The following is a 19,428-nucleotide window of genomic DNA, read 5'->3' on the forward strand; positions in this document are numbered from 1 at the left end:
TTCATTTCTTTGCCCCAACACTAAGAATGTTTGCAGCTCCAAATACTACTCTGCTGTCATTGTTGTTGATGAAATTATTCAACTAGACTGGTGCTCATTGGTTCTGCAGTGGTTAAATTCTTCTTTGAAAAAGTATCAGAATATGAAGAGTAACGGACAAAGCATTCCAACTGGTGGTTGTGTCCTTCTCTTAGTGGTAAGTACTTACATCTTAGAGAACAATAATACAGATTCCTAACAATGATCTATAAATCATTCCACACGCAAAAAATTTAATTACCGTGTGTTTTTAGGTGGCTTATCTTGAGTTTCTCTATTCCTCTGAATTCAATTTCGGAATGCCACCCCCAAGATTGAAATTCTGGTCAACAACTGTCATACAAACATTCACACTACTTGATGCACAGCCTGGTTCAAATAATCAATTTGGCAGATTACCAGTAAGCCAAAGAACATTGTCTTCTACTAATAATTATTGTTACTCTTTTTACATTTCAGTTCATTGACTTCATTCCTCTTTTTTCTGCTAGGTAAAACATCTCTGTTGCACCCCTTCCAAAGAATGTTTTAATGAAGAGAATCATTACTCAGTTTTTGGAATTGCATCACCTAGCTCGCCACCACCGTACAAGCTACTAGGACTTATTGGAACAAAAACTAGCACTTATTCCCAGAGTCCTCAGCCCTAACCTTAACCTCGTTGCTTGAACTTTGAGGAGCTCACATCACAGGTGATCAATCGGCGAGTTTGGGTGTGTTTATTATTCTAGTTTGATTCAACGCCATGTCACGTGGACCCGCTTCATATTCCTTCTTGCTTGACTTTTGATCAACTACCGTTTTCTTTTTTCCTTGATTGGAACTTGGAAGTTGGAAGACACTTTGAGTACGTAAGGAGTAAGTTGTTTCAGACCTCGCTCCAATAATTTACCTAAGGATGATTAATTACTTCATGTCACTCTAGCTTTCCTCTGCAAATCCTGATGAATCTTGCCCAACATGGATCCATAACTAGGTTGTGCGCGCTCATGTTAGCGCGGAGTTTGCTCGCGTGGTAATTATAAGATGTATGTATGTGTCACGAAACATGGACACGTTTGAGATAATTTAAAAACACACATAAAAGTCCATCAATATGTCCGTGTCATCGGTAGCTATTGGATCATGTACATCTTTGTGATGGAGCACATAGCTAAATGATTCTTAATTTCTCTCTAGAACTTCAATGCTAGTAACATAAAAATATAGTAACGTTAGTTACATACCTACATAGTGTGGTACGGCATACTGTGTGATGCAAACATTATACTAAGATTACAAAAATTAACGGAAAGTATGCACCTCGTGGAGGTCCAGTCGTTGGACATATACGCAAGACGTATACTAATTCTTTATAGGGCTATAAATGAAAGGAACGGCCTGACAAGGAATATTGTTGGTGGTAGACTGTGGTGTGCTTGTCTCCATGTTATTAGAATAACCATTGGCAAAAATAAAAAAAAACAACTGCGGCAAATAAAGATGTTTTTATATAAATTACAAACTAACCAATAGACTCTTGCTAATACCAATATCACCAATCATATTATAATCAACATGTCACAGCTATTGCCAGAAATTATCACTTTTGAGTGTAAAACATGCAAAAATCTTATTATTATTACTAATTAGAGGAACCTTTTGGAGCCTAATCCTCACAAAGACGCACAAAAAGGATAAATTCTAAAAGCTCTCTAAAAATAGACATATCTAGTCATCAATTCGATATACTCTATTTATTATTGATAATAATAGTTGTTTGGTCTGTTCCGTTTTCTAAAAGACATTATCCACATTTGTCATTATGAAAGTAGTTGGAAGTATCTCTAGTATGTATCTAAATTACCCACCTATGTGAATCTATTGTTATAAAAAATAACCAAAAATCACCCCCTAATTTTCATCTAAATCACATGTCTATGCTATTATATTAAATAATTTAAAGTGGAACTGTAAATTTGAATTTCAATTACCCGCCTTCATTGTCTTTTTATGAAATACCCGCCTTCATTGTTATCATAGATAACTTATTAGAGTAACCATAAATCTGTATCTAAATTGTTACATATCATTCTCTACAACAAAAACATAACTCAATGCATACATGCAAGATGTGGGTCAGAGCAGATATGCATCTATGTACGATATTATCAGCATATGATTTTCCATATCAACTACACATAGCTCAAGCTAATATTTCAGTTAAACACATGTCAAACGCACATGGAGCTACCATGAGGCGGAAAAAAAAATTAATGGTGGTGACAAACTATACAGAGTAATTGGTAACTAAAGTATATCACGACCAGATAAAAATAAGAAAGTATCTAATATGAGTATTATTGTGGTAATATATGAACAAAATGGTGCCAAATTTCTAACACTCATATTCCCTAAAAATTACTAATCCATGCAGAAACGTGGGATAATGGATTAATATTTAGTCATTAATACCAAACCAAGCTATTAATTAGGGATATTTAGCACCGACAGGAGAGTAATGAGAAGACAGGGAATTTAGTGGACTATTATTGATAGTACTCTCTTTTTAGTTTTGCTCTAAATCAAACCTCTCTGTGTTTAACTAATTTATGAAAATACACCAATATTTACAACATCAAATTATTTTAATGAAATCCACAGTAAAATGTCTTGATATTGGATTTGCTTGGTCTTATATATGTTAAAATATTTTTCAATAAACTTAGTGAAAGTTACAAATTTTGATTAGAGAGTGCAAGGTCAAATCTGGAACGCAGACAGTACTCCTTCATCCTACGCAGTCTGACTAATCGATACCATGAGATCAGACAATCCTCGAGTTTGGTGCGCGCACTTTACCTAATCCATCGATCAGATTCAACGCTTGTACGCGTGGTGCATGCAGTTGCTTGATCCCCAGCGGTTGATGCGTTGAAACGAACCATCTGCATATACCTCGTTGGCGGCATGCGTGTGACCAGTCTTACAGGTATGCTCTGCTGCCTGCACTAAATCGCTAGCCTTATAAATTACAAATCTACCCTCACTAGTTGGGCAAGTTGTAAAGCAAGCGGCTGCAGATATATAAGTAGGAAGCACATGATGTGAGATTACGATGGGTGATGATGAGTAACCCTCCATGAAAGATCCCGTTTGGATCCATGGACTGAACTTTGGGCCTAAAGTTTATAAGTCCATTAGATGATTCAAACAAGTGGACTGAAATGTAGACTAAAATTTAGTCCATTAGCCCCTCCCCCCCCCCCCCCCCGGCACACACCCCCACCCACCCCAACCTAATTTGAACCTAAACTAACCAGAGAACTGCAGAAATACCGAATTACCTCACACTATGTGCATGCAGGTACAGCAACAACATAATCTAAGGGCAAAAAAAAAACTCTATATTTCCTTATGTAATCCACCTAAGGTTTAGTGTATAGACTGAAACAGATATGGAATAAAGTTTAGTCACCTATTGGTACATTAGTCGCCTAAAATTTTGTCTGAACTAAAGTTTATTTCTAGGTGATCTAAACGGGGCCTAACTTGTTTTCTAGAAAGAAAAAGAAGGCTAATGTTGGAATCTCGCACACCACGCAAATTAGATGATTATTGGCTGGGCATGTGTTAGGATGGGTTTATCTTTTTGGTAGTGATGGACAAATAATGTAAATATAAGGATAAGCTGGTGCCATGCCCCGCGTGTATGTTGTGAAACGAGGGGTGATGATAAAGAGTCTAAAAATTCTAAGAATCAAGATTAATAAGTGCGTATTTTACATATCTTTAAGAAGAAGATGAACAAATACTAAGCTTAAATGAGAGCCATGATCCATTACGTACCGCTGGCGATGCATGATTGGATCTTGATATGATGGGGACAACACACGCCACTTCCTTCGCTCATCTCATCTGCCATCTTCTCCTAGAATCATGTTCTTGCGTCAACAGAGAAATCATCGCATGTTCATAATGCTAGTGGCGGAGCTAAACTTTTGTGTGTGGGGGGGGGAGCTAATTTTCCCTTCTCCTTCCTTCCTCCTCGGTTCTTCTTCTTCCTTCTCCTTTTCGTCTTTCTCTTCTTCATTCATGGTTGAAAATTCTTCGGGGGCTCCATTGGATCCATGAGGATAGGGAGGCTCCATCCCCCTGCCCCCACGCTGGATCTGCCCCTGTCTGCAACTACACCTTGGATCTTGGTACGATCATGTCTATTGAATCTATTATTGCAACGCAAACATCACACAATTTATTGGCGGACTGGAGAAAACACTGATACGGTCGCTTGCACGGTCAGACGTCCAACGATCACTGGTCCAGGCCCATGGGCGTGTGCGGCCGCACGGGGGCCCCACTTAACCAATCAGCCAATTCCTGTCCTATTCCTAACTGGCCGGATTGCAATTGGAACAGACTGATGGATGCCCGCACGCCCCGAGCCAAAAACGAAAGGCCCACCGATTGGCAGCCGCCTGGCGCTTGCCGAGTTGCCAATTCATCTTCACCTTCACGACGCCGTCACGACTCACACTCGAAGCGGCAGCGGTGCTGCCGGCGAGACAGAAGCGATGACCATCGGAACACTGGGCTGGCGGCAGCCGGCAGGCAACGATCGCGACGCAACAAGGTGTGGTGGCCGACGACATGAGGCACCGGGGCAGGCAGCCGACGTGGCGACGTATTCTTATTCTGCAAGCAATTGATACCGGCTCAAGGAGAAGGTAAATAGGTATTTTTTTTATTCTCCAACTGTATTGATCATGAGAGTAATTTGAACCAAATTGTATTAGGAGTAATTTGAACTAAAGGGTTTGGGGGCAAAATGAACTAAACGATAGTTTATGAATTATTCAGTCCTTAACTATAGTTCATAGAAGTAATTTGGACTTCTTATTCTTCAACTGTATTGATCTACATGTGCTAGTATCCTTTGAATCTTCAATAGTTAAATTATATTTTTTGTAAATAGTCTTTTGGTGTTACAAAGATCGATTGAAGCCATGTCTTCTACAAATCGATCTAGAAAATATGATACTGGCAGCCGAAAGCATAAAAAGAAGCAGAGAATTGATGATTTAACTTAATCTTTAAAAGGAGCTATGTATATGTTTATCAAACAAGAATGACAAATAGACCACACTTTAGAGTTTTGCACAGAGCTCCGGTTTACACTGGCACGGTCCTAACTTCAGCTCGGCGGCGCCGGAGGAGCGGCCATCGAGGATGTGCGCCACTGCGCCTTGAACTCCTCCATGCGCGTGGGGTCCAGCGACACGGACACCTGCACCTCGCCGTCCCCCCTCCCACCGAAGACCACCATCTCCCCGTCGTGGTTCATGGACACATGCTCCACGCGCGCCGGCCGCCCGAACCCGAAGTCCGACGCCTCGTACATGCTGAACCGCTGGCTCCCTGCCACATTGCACATCCGCTGGAACGACAGCGACAGCCAGCCACCGCCGCCGGCCTCTATCTCCGCCACCGCCGACTGGATGGTCCTGCACGCGCCAAGGAGGCCGCGGTCGCCGCCGAGGAGGTCCCCGGCGTCGGCCGTCGCCAGGCAGCACTTGATGCAGTTGCCAAGGTAGCCGTCCCCCCATGGGCAGATCCAGGCGCGCGCGCGCAGGTCCATCAGGAAGACTAGGTACGTGTCGTCCCCGGCGACGAGACCCTTGGCGCGAATGAACGCCATCCAGCCCAACGTCGACACTGGCTTCTTCTTGGCGGTGCTGTCGCCGGCGGTGAGCGCGCGTCGATGCGGCTCTTCACGGACCGGATGTCGTCGTCGGCGAGGTAGAACGTGCGGCGCTCCGGCCGGAAGCGCTGGCTGAAGTCGTAGTCCGTCGCCGTGTTGGTCTGCATGCAAAAGCGGTTTCCGTGAGCAAACCTGTTCAAGGCTGCACGCCGACACGGATATGGTAAGCATAGGGGTCGGTACCACCCGGCGGCGCCACCGAGCTTGCCACCACCCACCGGCTGTCCCACCTTGCCTGGCCGGGGGCGCTACCACGCCGCCAGGCGAATCGCCACTGCCGCCGCCTTCACCTATAAAGCCGCCGGGCCTTGCACCCGAGGAACCCGAATCCCTAATACCCGCTGCCCGCCACACCACCACTCCCGTCCGCCGGCGACCTCGCCAGCGACCGCTCCCACCTACCAACCACCCCTTGCCGACGCCGAGGATGCTAAGGACGCTGGGTGGGTACCGATTCCTAGGCTGACGAGACTTTTGGCGGCTGCCCGCACGCGGCGTGCACCATTGGTGATTAGATTACCAGCGCTGTCTGTGCTTGTGGAAGAAAGTAATGGAGATTGTTCGACAACTAAGCACTAACATGGTGCATACCACTGGGAGATTAGGCACGATCTTCCTGAGCATCTCGCGGGCGAAATGGTCGCCGTTGGGGACGTGGACGGCCACCCGGTCGTAGTGCGGCACGCGGAGGGCCTTGGTGACCGGCGATGCCTCGCGCGCGGCGGCCGCCCACGCGCCCACGAAGTGCCAGACGGCCTGGCCGTCGGCGACGGCGTGCTGCACGGAGAGGCCGACCGCGAGGCCGCGGCCACCGGGGAGGCGCGTTGCCTGCACGGATAGCACGTGCGCCGGGAGCTTCCGCGTGTCGTGGTCTGGGACGAGCGCCAGGAATGCCGAGATGTCGTGCGCCTCGTCACCCGCCAACTGGCGCACGTCTATGCCGCCGCCGTTTGTGGACGCCTCGGCCTCGAGGAAGTCCACCGCGGGGTCGCTGGCGCAATCCACGACGAGGTCCGCGGTTCGACGTACGGCAGCCTCCCAGGACGCAGATTCAGTGGCATTGCCCCGTGACATTTCCCGTAACATTGAGTCACTCACATGTGGGACTCACGTAGGCCCAGAATACAAAGGTCTCACGTGTCAGTGACTCAATGTCACGGAGGCAATGTCACTTAATCTCAGTCCAGCCTCCCCGTGAGCGGCGGGTAGAGCGCCAACATGGCGGCGAGCGAGTCCTTAAGCCGCCGCGGGAAACTCGTCATCCGCGCTGTCACTGCCTGCTAGCAGGTCGTAGAGTAAGACCGTCTGGCTGGGCGGCAACATGACACATGGGGCGTCGAAGAAGGACAGCTTTACGCGCGCATCGCCGGTGCTGCTCCCGGCCGGCCCCGGCGCCTGCGCGATGCCCGACACTACTGCGAGCACCCGCACCGCCGCCGCCGCGCTGGCCTCACCCATCGATCCTCGCCGCACCCGCATCTCCAGCGAGCTATGACGTCGTGCCGATCCTTGGACTCTACCTCTGCCTCCGCCGTTCGCCGCCTCCAACTCCGCTGGCTCCCGCTGCCATTCGCTGCCTCGGTCGGCGGAGCCTTTCTCCCCGGCGTCTCTACCTCTGCCTCAATCATGTCACTGCCTGGATGGTAAGACCAAATGTATGGTACATCTGGACCGCTTTTCTTTGTTGGATATGATGCATCAGTTCAGCAATTGATGTTTTGTCCTATAGTCTGAATAATGCGACTTCAGAAATGGTACCATATATATGTTGTATAAATTATAAGCACTATAGTTGACTGCTTGTGATCGAGATGCTAACCGCCTATTATGCCATACTTATGTCAACTATGTATCATGTTTATCGTTTTGCAGGGATCCATTCCATGAACCAAATGGTTGATAGGAAAACAAACTCATATATACAGGATTCGGAAACCATCTGCAGCAATTTTAGGGGAGTCAAAAACAAGAGAATGCAACTAGTTTGGGGGAGTAAACTTCCTATGAAAATAAACATTTTTATTTGGCTGGGTATCCAAAGTAGACTCCTCACCGGGTCTGTTTGAAAGAGAAGAAAATGGAAAGGGGACGATAATTGTGACCTGTGCAGAGTTTCTGAAACTACCGAGCACATCTTCTTTCGCTGCTGCATGGGCTCGGTTTGTCTGGGTCAGCTTCAAAGGAAGCGTTGGGTGGAATAGGATCCCTGTGGAGATGAACGACTTCTTAGAAAACTGGACCCCTTTGGAGACTCCGAGATACAAATTTAAACTGTTCCTCTTTGTAATAGTGTTCTGGGTGCTTTGCAAAGCTTGCAACAAGATGGTGGTGTGTGTTGGGGGGGGGGGGGGGTTGCTTATAAGTAATCCGGCTGAACTGATCTTTCAGATTATTTCTTGTATATAGAAATGGGGTGCACTTCTTCGAGCTAGCTGTTGATAAGAAGACGTTCGAAGGGCAGAAGTTTCAACTTGCTGCTTTGGTGGACTCGTTTCTACAAACTCCAAGATATAGTTGCGACTCTTTTATGTGATCTGTACTTCGTAGCTACTTTTGTGTCTAGTTTTGGTCCAAGAGTCTTCTTCGCTTTGTTTTCGCTCGATACTGTAAACCGGTTTCCCCAGCTTGGTTGTACCGCAACTTATTATGTTTTCTATAAAAGCAGGGTGGTTCCTTTGTCAAAACAACTTCAGAAAAATGTGAAATAGGCGGAATTTTTTATAAAAAAACTTTACCAGCTAAACTATGCTCAATATTTGGTAAATTTTCATTTTCAACCGGACAAGGATTAGTGCTTGTAACAAAAATGACTAGATAAGTTTCACTTATCATGTTTCCTAGAGCTTCCTAGGCCAGAACACAATCCCATGGTATGGTAATTAAGTTTTTTCTATTTTCTTTCTAAATCGGTTTAGTTTCTGTATAAATAAACTTACAATTTGACAATCTTATAGTACCTATTTTAACCGTTAGATTTCAAATCCAACGGACAAGATCGACTCCATCTAACCCTACCCTACCCACCTCTCTCTCTCACACACCCCTCCACCCCCAACCCCACCCAGTTGGCCGCCCCCACCTGCACACCAGTTCGCCTACTCCATTCCAAGATGGATCTATTGAGCTCCTTGCTAACTTGCTCCTCCCATCCTCGTCTCGTTTGAGGTCTCTTGCCGGCGTGAAGTGGTGAGGCGGACTTCCACTCGTATTGACTTCCACTCTTTTGTATTTTGTGGACTAATGTGTATTTGCAAGATGCAACCCATCTTACATAGAGTAGTTACCTTTTTAAATTGTGTAGCAAAACAAAATCATTTAATTTTGAATGATTGATCTCCTCTTTCTAGACTGATGCCATTTCGACTGTGACACATATTGAAGCCTAAGGAAGCAGCAATCCTCTCACTTAGCGTTTGCCATGTCTGCTTCTTATATCAGGAATTACTATATGCTAAATAAACAGTGTTGTTGATGTATCTGTTTGCATTCGAAGTTCAAAACTTCAAATATCGTGTTTCGAAGATCTATGTTTTGGGTACAAATTAAATTTCATCATCTTTTGTAGTGCCCCGCCCAGCTCCACCATCTTTGGTAGCTCCAGACTCCGGATCCACTGCCGGTGAGCTCCATCAGCTAACCAACATCGTCGATTGTCCCGCCCCAAGGCACCCCACCGGAATAGGTATGTCACACCAAACCTAAATCTTCAATTCCAAACTCTGGATCCCCTGCCGCTAATCCAAAATTCTTTTGTATTGTGTTGATTAATGTGTATTTGCAAGATGCAACCCACCCTACATAGAGTAGTTATCTTTTTTAATTGTGTGGCAAATAAAAATTATTTACTTTTGGATGATTGATCTCCTCTTTCTAGACCGGCGCCCAACTCCGACATGCCATTTTGACCACGACACACATATGAGTCAAGCCTAAAGGAAGCAGCAATCCTGTCCCTTGGTGTTTGCCAGGTTTGCCTATTATATCAGGAATTCCTATATGCTAAATAAACAGTTTTCTTGATGTACTGTTTGCATTCCAAGTTCAAAAACTTCAAATATCGGGTTTTGAAGATCTATGTTTTTGGTACAAATTTCATCTTTTTTTTTTGCAAATCTGATACTCTGACACCCAGGTTTAATTTTGATTGACGTGATCAAGTTGAAACATTTTGTGTTGGATTCTGTGCTCAAAAGCAACCGTCTTATTTTATTTGTATCTATGCATGGTATTGGACAAAGACAGATGACGCCCGCGATGCCGCAGGCCCGCAGCCCAGGCGAGCCCGCTGTGCACATCGCCCATGCTCCTCCATCGCCGCCGCCCTGAATCAGCAACCAGCATGCACCGGGGGCTGGTTGTCCGGCCGACGCAACCCCTCCGAGTCACGCCGGGATGAGAACGATGGCACGTCACTTGCCGACGAGATCCTCCTTTTCATCTTCGCCACCTTCCTCGAGATCGCCGACCTCGTCCGCTGCGCCGCCACCTGCAGGCGCTGGCGCCGCCTGGTGTCCGGCGAGGCCGCCTTCATCTGCAGCGGCTTGCGACGCCCTGGCCCTGGCGGCAAATTCCTGCCGCCGCTCGCCGTCGGCTTCTTTTACCAGCTTGGTGAGGCCGCAACACGCTTTGTCCCCATGGCTTCCGCGTCGCGCCGGTTCCCCGTCCTCCGGGAGCCGTCACTGTCGCTGAGCACGCTCGCCGGCGGCGGGCTGCCCGACTCCTCCCGCATTGTGGCCTCCAGGAACGGCCTCCTCGTCGTCGACCTCCGAAGCGGCAAACACACCAGGGCCCTCAAGCAATGTTTTAAATAGCGGGCTAAGACATTTAGCTATCTATGTCCAAAAACAAGCTATAGCCGGCTATAGCGGTAGCAAAGAGCTAAATTATACATGAAAAAACTTAGCTAAATCTCTCTAAAACAGTTATAGCCGGAGATAGCGGAAGCTATAGCCGGAGATTTAAAACCTTGCCCCTCAAGTTCTGCGTCTACAACCCCATGACCGGCGCAGCGCGCGTCCTGCCGCCCCTAACCGGCAAGGACGGCGTCGGGCACTTCGCGTGCACGGTGCTCACCGCCGACGACTACCAGTACCAGGTCCAGGACGGCGTCGCCATCACGCCGCCGCCGCCGCGGCTATCCTCCCCGCACTACCGCCTGCTCGTGCTGTACAACCGGCGCGACTTCACCGCGATCCGGAGCTACTCGTCGAAGGACGGCAGCTGGAGCCCGGAGCGCAGGGTGACCGGCGCCCAGCTCGGCAAGAGGCAGATGCGCCTGACGCGCGGCGGCGTCGTGGCCGGCGGCGGCAGCGTGTCGTACTGGTTCACGACGGGCGCCGTGTTCGAGCTGCGCCTCGATACGCTGGAAGCGACGACGGTGAGCCTGCCTACGCGGGGAGGAGGAGCCCGAGCCTTCACGATCCGGAACACCGCGCTGGGCACGACGCCGGAGGGGAGGCTCTGCGTCGTCCAGTTTGCCTTGCCGTTTCTCCTGCCGGTGCAGGGTGGTGAGCAGCATGATACCGTTGGAGCGCATGTGTTCAGCTATGGCGACCATGACGGCGGCAGCAGGACGCTGCAGAAGGACAACTACTTTCCGGTTAAGTACAGAGCCCGAGCAGATGCGCGTAGCAACGCCATGGTGAAGCTGCAGTGGTTTTGTGAGAAGAGCGGGGTCATCTTCTTCACCGCCGGTGAGTTCACCGACCCGAGAGGCGACCTGTATGCTGTGAGGCTAGACACTCAGATGGTTGAGAAGGTGGCGAGCGATGAAGGGGATGGTGGCCGGTGGCTGTGGGGCAACCTTTATGGTTACGAGATGGATCAGGCGGCATACCTGGCGTCCCTTGCTGAGCCAAAAAAGGAGGATTAGAGGAGTCGTTGTTCCTGGTACTTTCATGTTGCCTTTGCTAGCTAAAAAGATAAGTATACCTTGAACTGCATTGCAGGGTACTATGCTGGTATCTTTGTTTTTCATTTTTCATATTAAGACTGACTGTAGTTCGTTTTTCTTATTAAGACTGAATCTGAATGTCACTCTTTGGTTTTCGTATTAAGACTGATCTAGTGTGATCAGTCCATTATAAAAATAGGGGAACTGAACTCCTTTATCGGTGGTCTTACTTGAAACTGGTGGTCAGAGTTATGCAGTGTTTTCTATTTGAAATTGGACTGTGTGTACCAGCTTGTCATTTTTCATAGTCTGTTGGCTGTATAAATTATGCAGTGTTTTCATATGTAGGTACTCCGTGAACTATCGAGCCAATTTATGGCTAATAATTCCAATTTCAGTCCAGTGTACACACCACAAATGATAGAAACACTTCAATTTTACATATACAGTTATTAAAATTATCAACAGATTGCCTCATAATTTATACAGCCAACAGACTATATACAATATTCCTTTCATCATTTGGGGTATCCTACTAGTATCTGTCTTTGCAAAGTTACTGTCATTGGAATTTACTGAAATTCAGATTTCTGTAAAGACATTCAGTATTCTGATTTCTGAACCATGATGCCATTGTGTTTGCCTCTAACCTGAGAGTAATTGTTTTGTGTTCTCACGTCTATTGGTTAATTAATGGATGCTGTTAGGTCTCAACGACTTCTTACTGATTCTAGTGTATACAGCTGTGGAATGGTTTAAAACAAACAGTAATGCTGGGAATAAGACGTCAGATACTGGTGGATTTATCGGACGCTTCAATTCTGATGACTTGCACTAAAAAAAATAGAAGCAGGAGCTCGCCCTCCCATTTCATTGACTTCCAGGTCAAATCGCCTCAGCTCAATCTCGTCCCCTTCTTCATCAATGGGTGCTTAGGCCGTGTTTAGATAAAACGCAAAAAAAAATTTCGACGGAATCTTGCTAATTTGAAGTATTAAATGGAGTTTATTTACAAAACTTTTTACACATATGGGTTGTAAATCGCGAGACGAATCTAATGATGCTAATTAATCCATGATTAATCCATAATTAACGGATGGTTACTGTAGCATCCATGTTGCAAATCATGTATTAAGTAGGCTCATTAGATTCGTCTCGCGATTTACAGCCCATCCATGTAAAAAGTTTTATAAATAGACTTCATTTCGTACTCCATCCATGTAAAAAATTGATACATTTTTTAGATTAAAAACTGATTTTTTTGTGGGGGGGGGGATTAAAAACTGATTCATAAAAACATCGAAAAACATGACAGGCCCGTATCGAACAGCCCGCTATGAATGAATGGTTGAATGCTGGGTTCGTCGCGTGCCCCGTACAGTCGCAGTCGGCCCAACCTGTCCACGCCAACCACTGGGCTTGCTCTTTCCTAATTGTCTACGGCATGCTCCTGCTGCTTGGTCGAGATCATCCAGGAGGCATGAGTTTTGGCAGTTGACACTGACGATCGACAAACGTCTGCGCATCCGACAACAGCAGATACGTCAATGATGACGACACCACCCTTGGGCGAGCTCCGCTAGGTCCTATCCTAGCCTGCCAAAGGGCCGTCCGTCATCAGAAGCTTCGACAGGCGATACAAATCATGATCGGCCAATCCGTCTGCATCATATCCTATCCGTGCGTGGCGACAACACATGCTTCCTTCTCATCTCATCTTCTGCGATCTGCCATCTACCTGGGACACAACGATGCTCAGCAACCCTAGGCTCTCCCCCAAATCAACCACGCAGAGGCAGTTCTTCATCAGTTCATGTCGCCGTCGTCCTTGGCTCCTTGCGTCCACAAATAAACTGTTCATGATACTACTGATGCGGCTAGTAATTCTTGACATGATCGTGTGTGTCGAATCGATTATTACAACGCAAAGATGGAACAATCTAACGGAGAAATTAACACAGCTACGGTAACGGTTGCTTGATTGCATGGTTGACGTCGTCGTCGATCCGCCTCCATCAATTCAGTTCGATCAGCTCGCCGCCGCCGGAGCGGCGGAGCGGTGGCCGAGGACGTGCGCCCTGAACTCCTCCATGCGCGCGGGGTCCAGCGACACGGACACCTGCACCTCGCCGTCCTCCCTCCCGCCGACGAGCACCATCTCCCCGTCGTGGTTCATGGACACAAGCTCCACGCGCGCCGGCCGCCCGAACCCGAAGTCCGACGCCTTGTACACGCGGAACCGCGGGCTCGCCACCACGTTGCACAGCCGCTGGAATGGCAGGGTCATCATCCTCTGGAGCCACCGCTCCGTGCCGGCCAGCGGCGCCGCCTCCATCTCCGCCACCGCCGCCTGGATGGCCCTGCACGCGCCCAGGAGCCCGCGGTCGCCGCCGAGGAGGTCCCCGGCGTCGGCCGTCGCCAGGCACCCCTTGATGCAGTTGCCGAGGTAGCCGTCGCCCACGGGCGGGTCCAGCCGCGCGCGCAGGTCCGCCAGGAAGACCAGGTACGTGTCGCCCCCGGCGGCGAGACCCTTGGCGCGCACGAACGCCGTCCAGCCCAGCGCCGCCAGCGCCACGAACGTCGACACCGGCTTCTTCTTCTTGGTGGTGGTGGTGGTGGCGCTGTCGCCGGCGGCAGCATCGGCGGCGGCGGCGAGCGCGTCGATGCGGTGCTTCAGGGACCGGATGTCGTCGGCGGCGAGGTAGAAGGTGCGCCGCCCCAGCCGGAAGCGCTGGCTGAAGTCGTAGTCCATCGCCGTGTTGGTCTGCTTGTAAAAGCGGTTTCCGTGAGCAAACCCGTTCACGGTCGCACGCACACGGCGTGCGCCATTGGTGATTGCCTGAACCGCTTCACCACGTCTGTGTTTGCAGAAGAAAGCAATGGAGATCGACAGCTAAACACTAATAATGTCTTTGTATATATATTTATATATAAGTATATATGTGTATATATAAGTTAGTTGTAGCATCGACAACAAAAAAAAACGATCTCGGATCGGATCTATGGATGAGAGGTTAGATACGGAGCGTACCACGGGGAGGTTAGGCGCGACCATACTTATGTCAACTATGTATCATGTTTATCGTTTTGCAGGGATCCATTCCATGAACCAAATGGTTGATAGGAAAACAAACTCATATATACAGGATTCGGAAACCATCTGCAGCAATTTTAGGGGAGTCAAAAACAAGAGAATGCAACTAGTTTGGGGAAGTAAACTTCCTATGAAAATAAACGTTTTTATTTGGCTGGGTATCCAAAGTAGACTCCTCACCGGGTCTGTTTGAAAGAGAAGAAAATGGAAAGGGGACGATAATTGTGACCTGTGCAGAGTTTCTGAAACCACCGAGCACATCTTCTTTCGCTGCTGCATGGGCTCGGTTTTTCTGGGTCAGCTTCAAAGGAAGCGTTGGGGTGGAATAGGATCCCTGTGGAGATGAACGACTTCTTAGAAAACTGGACCCCTTTGGAGACTCCGAGATACAAATTTAAACTGTTCCTCTTTGTAATAGTGTTCTGGGTGCTTTGGAAAGCTTGCAACAAGATGGTGGTGTGTGTGTGTGTGTTGGGGGGGGGGGGGGGGGCGTTGCTTATAAGTAATCCGGCTGAACTGATCTTTCAGATTATTTCTTGTATATAGAAATGGGGTGCACTTCTTCGAGCTAGCTGTTGATAAGAAGACGTTCGAAGGGCAGAAGTTTCAACTTGCTGCTTTGGTGGACTCGTTTCTACAAACTCCAAGATATAGTTGCGACTCTTTTATGTGATCTGTACTTCGTAGCTACTTTTGTGTCTAGTTTTGGTCCAAGAGTCTTGTTTCGCTTTGTTTTCGCTCGATACTGTAAACTGGTTTCCCCAGCTTGGTTGTACCGCAACTTATTATGTTTTCTATAAAAGCAGGGTGGTTCCTTTGTCAAAACAACTTCAGAAAAATGTGAAATAGGCGGAAATTTTTATAAAAAAACTTTACCAGCTAAACTATGCTCAATATTTGGTAAATTTTCATTTTCAACCGGACAAGGATTAGTGCTTGTAACAAAAATGACTAGATAAGTTTCACTTATCATGTTTCCTAGAGCTTCCTAGGCCAGAACACAATCCCATGGTATGGTAATTAATTTTTTTCTATTTTCTTTCTAAATCGGTTTAGTTTCTGTATAAATAAACTTACAATTTGACAATCTTATAGTACCTATTTTAACCGTTAGATTTCAAATCCAACGGACAAGATCAACTCCATCTAACCCTACCCTGCCCACCTCTCTCTCTCTCTCATTCGATCTCTTTCACACCCCTCCACCCCCAACCCCACTCAGTTGGCCGCCCCCACCCGCACACCAGTTCGCCTACTCCATTCCAAGATGGATCTATTGAGCTCCTTGCCAACTTGCTCCTCCCATCCTCATCTTGTTTGAGGTCTCCTGCCGGCGTGAAGTGGTGAGGCGGACTTCCACTCGTATTGCCTTCTTTAACTCCGATTAGCTCCTCCGCCCCACCCTACTCCACCATCTTTGGTAGAGCCCCACCCAGATCCGCCATCTTTGGTAGCTCCAGACACTGGATCCACTGCCGGTGGACGCCACCGGCTAACCAACATCGTCGATTGTCTCCCCCCAAGCTAGCCCACCAGAATAGGTATGTCTCGGCTCCGAACCCTAAATCTTCAATTCCAAACTCTGGATCCCCTACCCCTAATCCAAAATTCTTTTGTATTTTGTGGACTAATGTGTATTTGCAAGATGCAACCCATCTTACATAGAGTAGTTACCTTTTTAAATTGTGTAGCAAATCAAAATCATTTAATTTTGAATGATTGATCTCCTCTTTCTAGACTGATGCCATTTCGACTGTGACACATATTGAAGCCTAAGGAAGCAGCAATCCTCTCACTTAGCGTTTGCCATGTCTGCTTCTTATATCAGGAATTACTATATGCTAAATAAACAGTGTTGTTGATGTATCTGTTTGCATTCGAAGTTCAAAACTTCAAATATCGTGTTTCGAAGATCTATGTTTTGGGTACAAATTAAATTTCATCATCTTTTGTAGTGCCCTGCCCAGCTCCACCATCTTTGGTAGCTCCAGACTCCGGATCCACTGCAGGTGAGCACCATCAGCTAACCAACATCGTCGATTGTCCCGCCCCAAGGTACCCCACCGGAATAGGTATGTCACACCAAACCTAAATCTTCAATTCCAAACTCTGGATCCCCTGCCGCTAATCCAAAATTCTTTTGTATTGTGTTGATTAATGTGTATTTGCAAGATGCAACCCACCCAACATAGAGTAGTTATCTTTTTTAATTGTGTGGAAAATAAAAATTATTTACTTTTGGATGATTGATCTCCTCTTTCTAGACCGGCGCCCAACTCCGACATGCCATTTTGACCACGACACACATATGAGTCAAGCCTAAGGAAGCAGCAATCCTGTCCCTTGGTGTTTGCCAGGTTTGCCTATTATATCAGGAATTCCTATATGCTAAATAAACAGTTTTCTTGATGTACTGTTTGCATTCCAAGTTCAAAAACTTCAAATATCGGGTTTTGAAGATCTATGTTTTTGGTACAAATTTCATCATTTTTTTTGCAAATCTGATACTCTGACACCCAGGTTTAATTTTGATTGACGTGATCAAGTTGAAACATTTTGTGTTGGATTCTGTGCTCAAAAGCAACCGTCTTATTTTATTTGTATCTATGCATGGTATTGGACAAAGACAGATGACGCCCGCGATGCCGCAGCCCAAGCGAGCCCGCTGTGCACATCGCCCATGCTCCTCCATCGCCGCCGCTACGAATCAGCAACCAGCATGCACCGGGGGCTGGTTGTCCGGCCGACGCAACCCCTCCGAGTCACGCCGGGATGAGAACGATGGCACGTCACTTGCCGACGAGATCCTCCTTTTCATCTTCGCACCTTCCTCGAGATCGCCGACCTCGTCCGCTGCGCCGCCACCTGCAGGCGCTGGCGCCGCCTGGTGTCCGGCGAGGCCGCCTTCATCTGCAGCGGCTTGCGACGCCCTGGCCCTGGCGGCAAATTCCTGCCGCCGCTCGCCGTCGGCTTCTTTTACCAGCTTGGTGCCGCCGCAACACGCTTTGTCCCCATGGCTTCCGCGTCGCGCCGGTTCCCCGTCCTCCGGGAGCCGTCACTGTCGCTGAGCACGCTCGCCGGCGGCGGGCTGCCCGACTCCTCCCGCATTGTGGCCTCCAGGAACGGCCTCCTCGTCGTCGACCTCCGAAGCGGCAAACACACCAGGGCCCTCAAGCTCTGCGTCTACAACCCCATGACCGGCGCAGCGCGCGTCCTGCCGCCCCTAACCGGCAAGGACGGCGTCGGGCACTTCGCGTGCACGGTGCTCACCGCCGACGACTACCAGTACCAGGTCCAGGACGGCGTCGCCATCACGCCGCCGCCGCGGCGGCTATCCTCTCCGCACTACCGCCTGCTCGTGCTGTACAACCGGCGCGACTTCACCGCGATCCGGAGCTACTCGTCGAAGGACGGCAGCTGGAGCCCGGAGCGCAGGGTGACCGGCGCCCAGCTCGGCAAGAGGCAGATGCGCCTGACGCGCGGCGGCGTCGTGGCCGGCGGCGCGCAGCGTGTCGTACTGGTTCACGACGGGCGCCGTGTTCGAGCTGCGCCTCGATACGCTGGAAGCGACGACGGTGAGCCTGCCTACGCGGGGAGGAGGAGCCCGAGCCTTCACGATCCGGAACACCGCGCTGGGCACGACGCCGGAGGGGAGGCTCTGCGTCGTCCAGTTTGGCTTGCCATTTCTCCTGCCGGTGCAGGGTGGTGAGCAGCATGATACCGTTGGAGTGCATGTGTTCAGCTATGGCGACCATGACTGCGGCAGCAGGACGCTGCAGAAGGACAACTACTTTCCGGTTAAGTACAGAGCCCGAGCAGATGCGCGTAGCAACGCCATGCATGGTGAAGCTGCAGTGGTTTTGTGAGAAGAGCGGGGTCATCTTCTTCACCGCCGGTGAGTTCACCGACCCGAGAGGCGACCTGTATGCTGTGAGGCTAGACACTCAGATGGTTGAGAAGGTGGCGAGCGATGAAGGGGATGGTGGCCGGTGGCTGTGGGGCAACCTTTATGGTTACGAGATGGATCAGGCGGCATACCTGGCGTCCCTTGCTGAGCCAAAAAAGGAGGATTAGAGGAGTCGTTGTTCCTGGTACTTTCATGTTGCCTTTGCTAGCTAAAAAGATAAGTATACCTTGAACTGCATTGCAGGGTACTATGCTGGTATCTTTGTTTTTCATTTTTCATATTAAGACTGACTGTAGTTCGTTTTTCTTATTAAGACTGAATCTGAATGTCACTCTTTGGTTTTCGTATTAAGACTGATCTAGTGTGATCAGTCCATTATAAAAATAGGCGAACTGAACTCCTTTATCGGTGGTCTTACTTGAAACTGGTGGTCAGAGTTATGCAGTGTTTTCTATTTGAAATTGGACTGTGTGTACCAGCTTGTCATTTTTCATAGTCTGTTGGCTGTATAAATTATGCAGTGTTTTCATATGTAGGTACTCCGTGAACTATCCAGCCAATTTATGGCTAATAATTCCAATTTCAGTCCAGTGTACACACCACAAATGATAGAAACACTTCAATTTTACATATACAGTTATTAAAATTATCAACAGATTGCCTCATAATTTATACAGCCAACAGACTATATACAATATTCCTTTCATCATTTGGGGTATCCTACTAGTATCTGTCTTTGCAAAGTTACTGTCATT

General features: G+C 48.2%; 1 protein-coding gene and 1 pseudogene across 1 annotated transcript; both read right to left on the bottom strand.

Annotated features, from left to right (window-relative positions):
- Nucleotides 1-5,124: 5,124 nt before the first annotated feature.
- LOC120713887 lies at nucleotides 5,125-7,237 on the bottom strand (annotated as a pseudogene).
- A 5,708-nt stretch (nucleotides 7,238-12,945) lies between these two features.
- On the bottom strand, nucleotides 12,946-14,724 carry LOC120711528 (anthocyanin 5-aromatic acyltransferase-like). The gene is made up of 2 exons (XM_039997085.1): nucleotides 14,704-14,724; nucleotides 12,946-14,436 (listed from the first exon to the last, which is right to left on the bottom strand). The coding sequence occupies exon 2, from the start codon at nucleotides 14,422-14,424 to the stop codon at nucleotides 13,702-13,704; it is 723 nt and encodes a 240-aa protein (XP_039853019.1). The 5' UTR covers nucleotides 14,425-14,436; nucleotides 14,704-14,724; the 3' UTR covers nucleotides 12,946-13,701.
- Nucleotides 14,725-19,428: the final 4,704 nt, after the last annotated feature.

The sequence above is a fragment of the Panicum virgatum genome, chromosome 6K (assembly GCF_016808335.1).
Source record: "Panicum virgatum strain AP13 chromosome 6K, P.virgatum_v5, whole genome shotgun sequence".
Lineage (NCBI taxonomy): Eukaryota > Viridiplantae > Streptophyta > Magnoliopsida > Poales > Poaceae > Panicum > Panicum virgatum.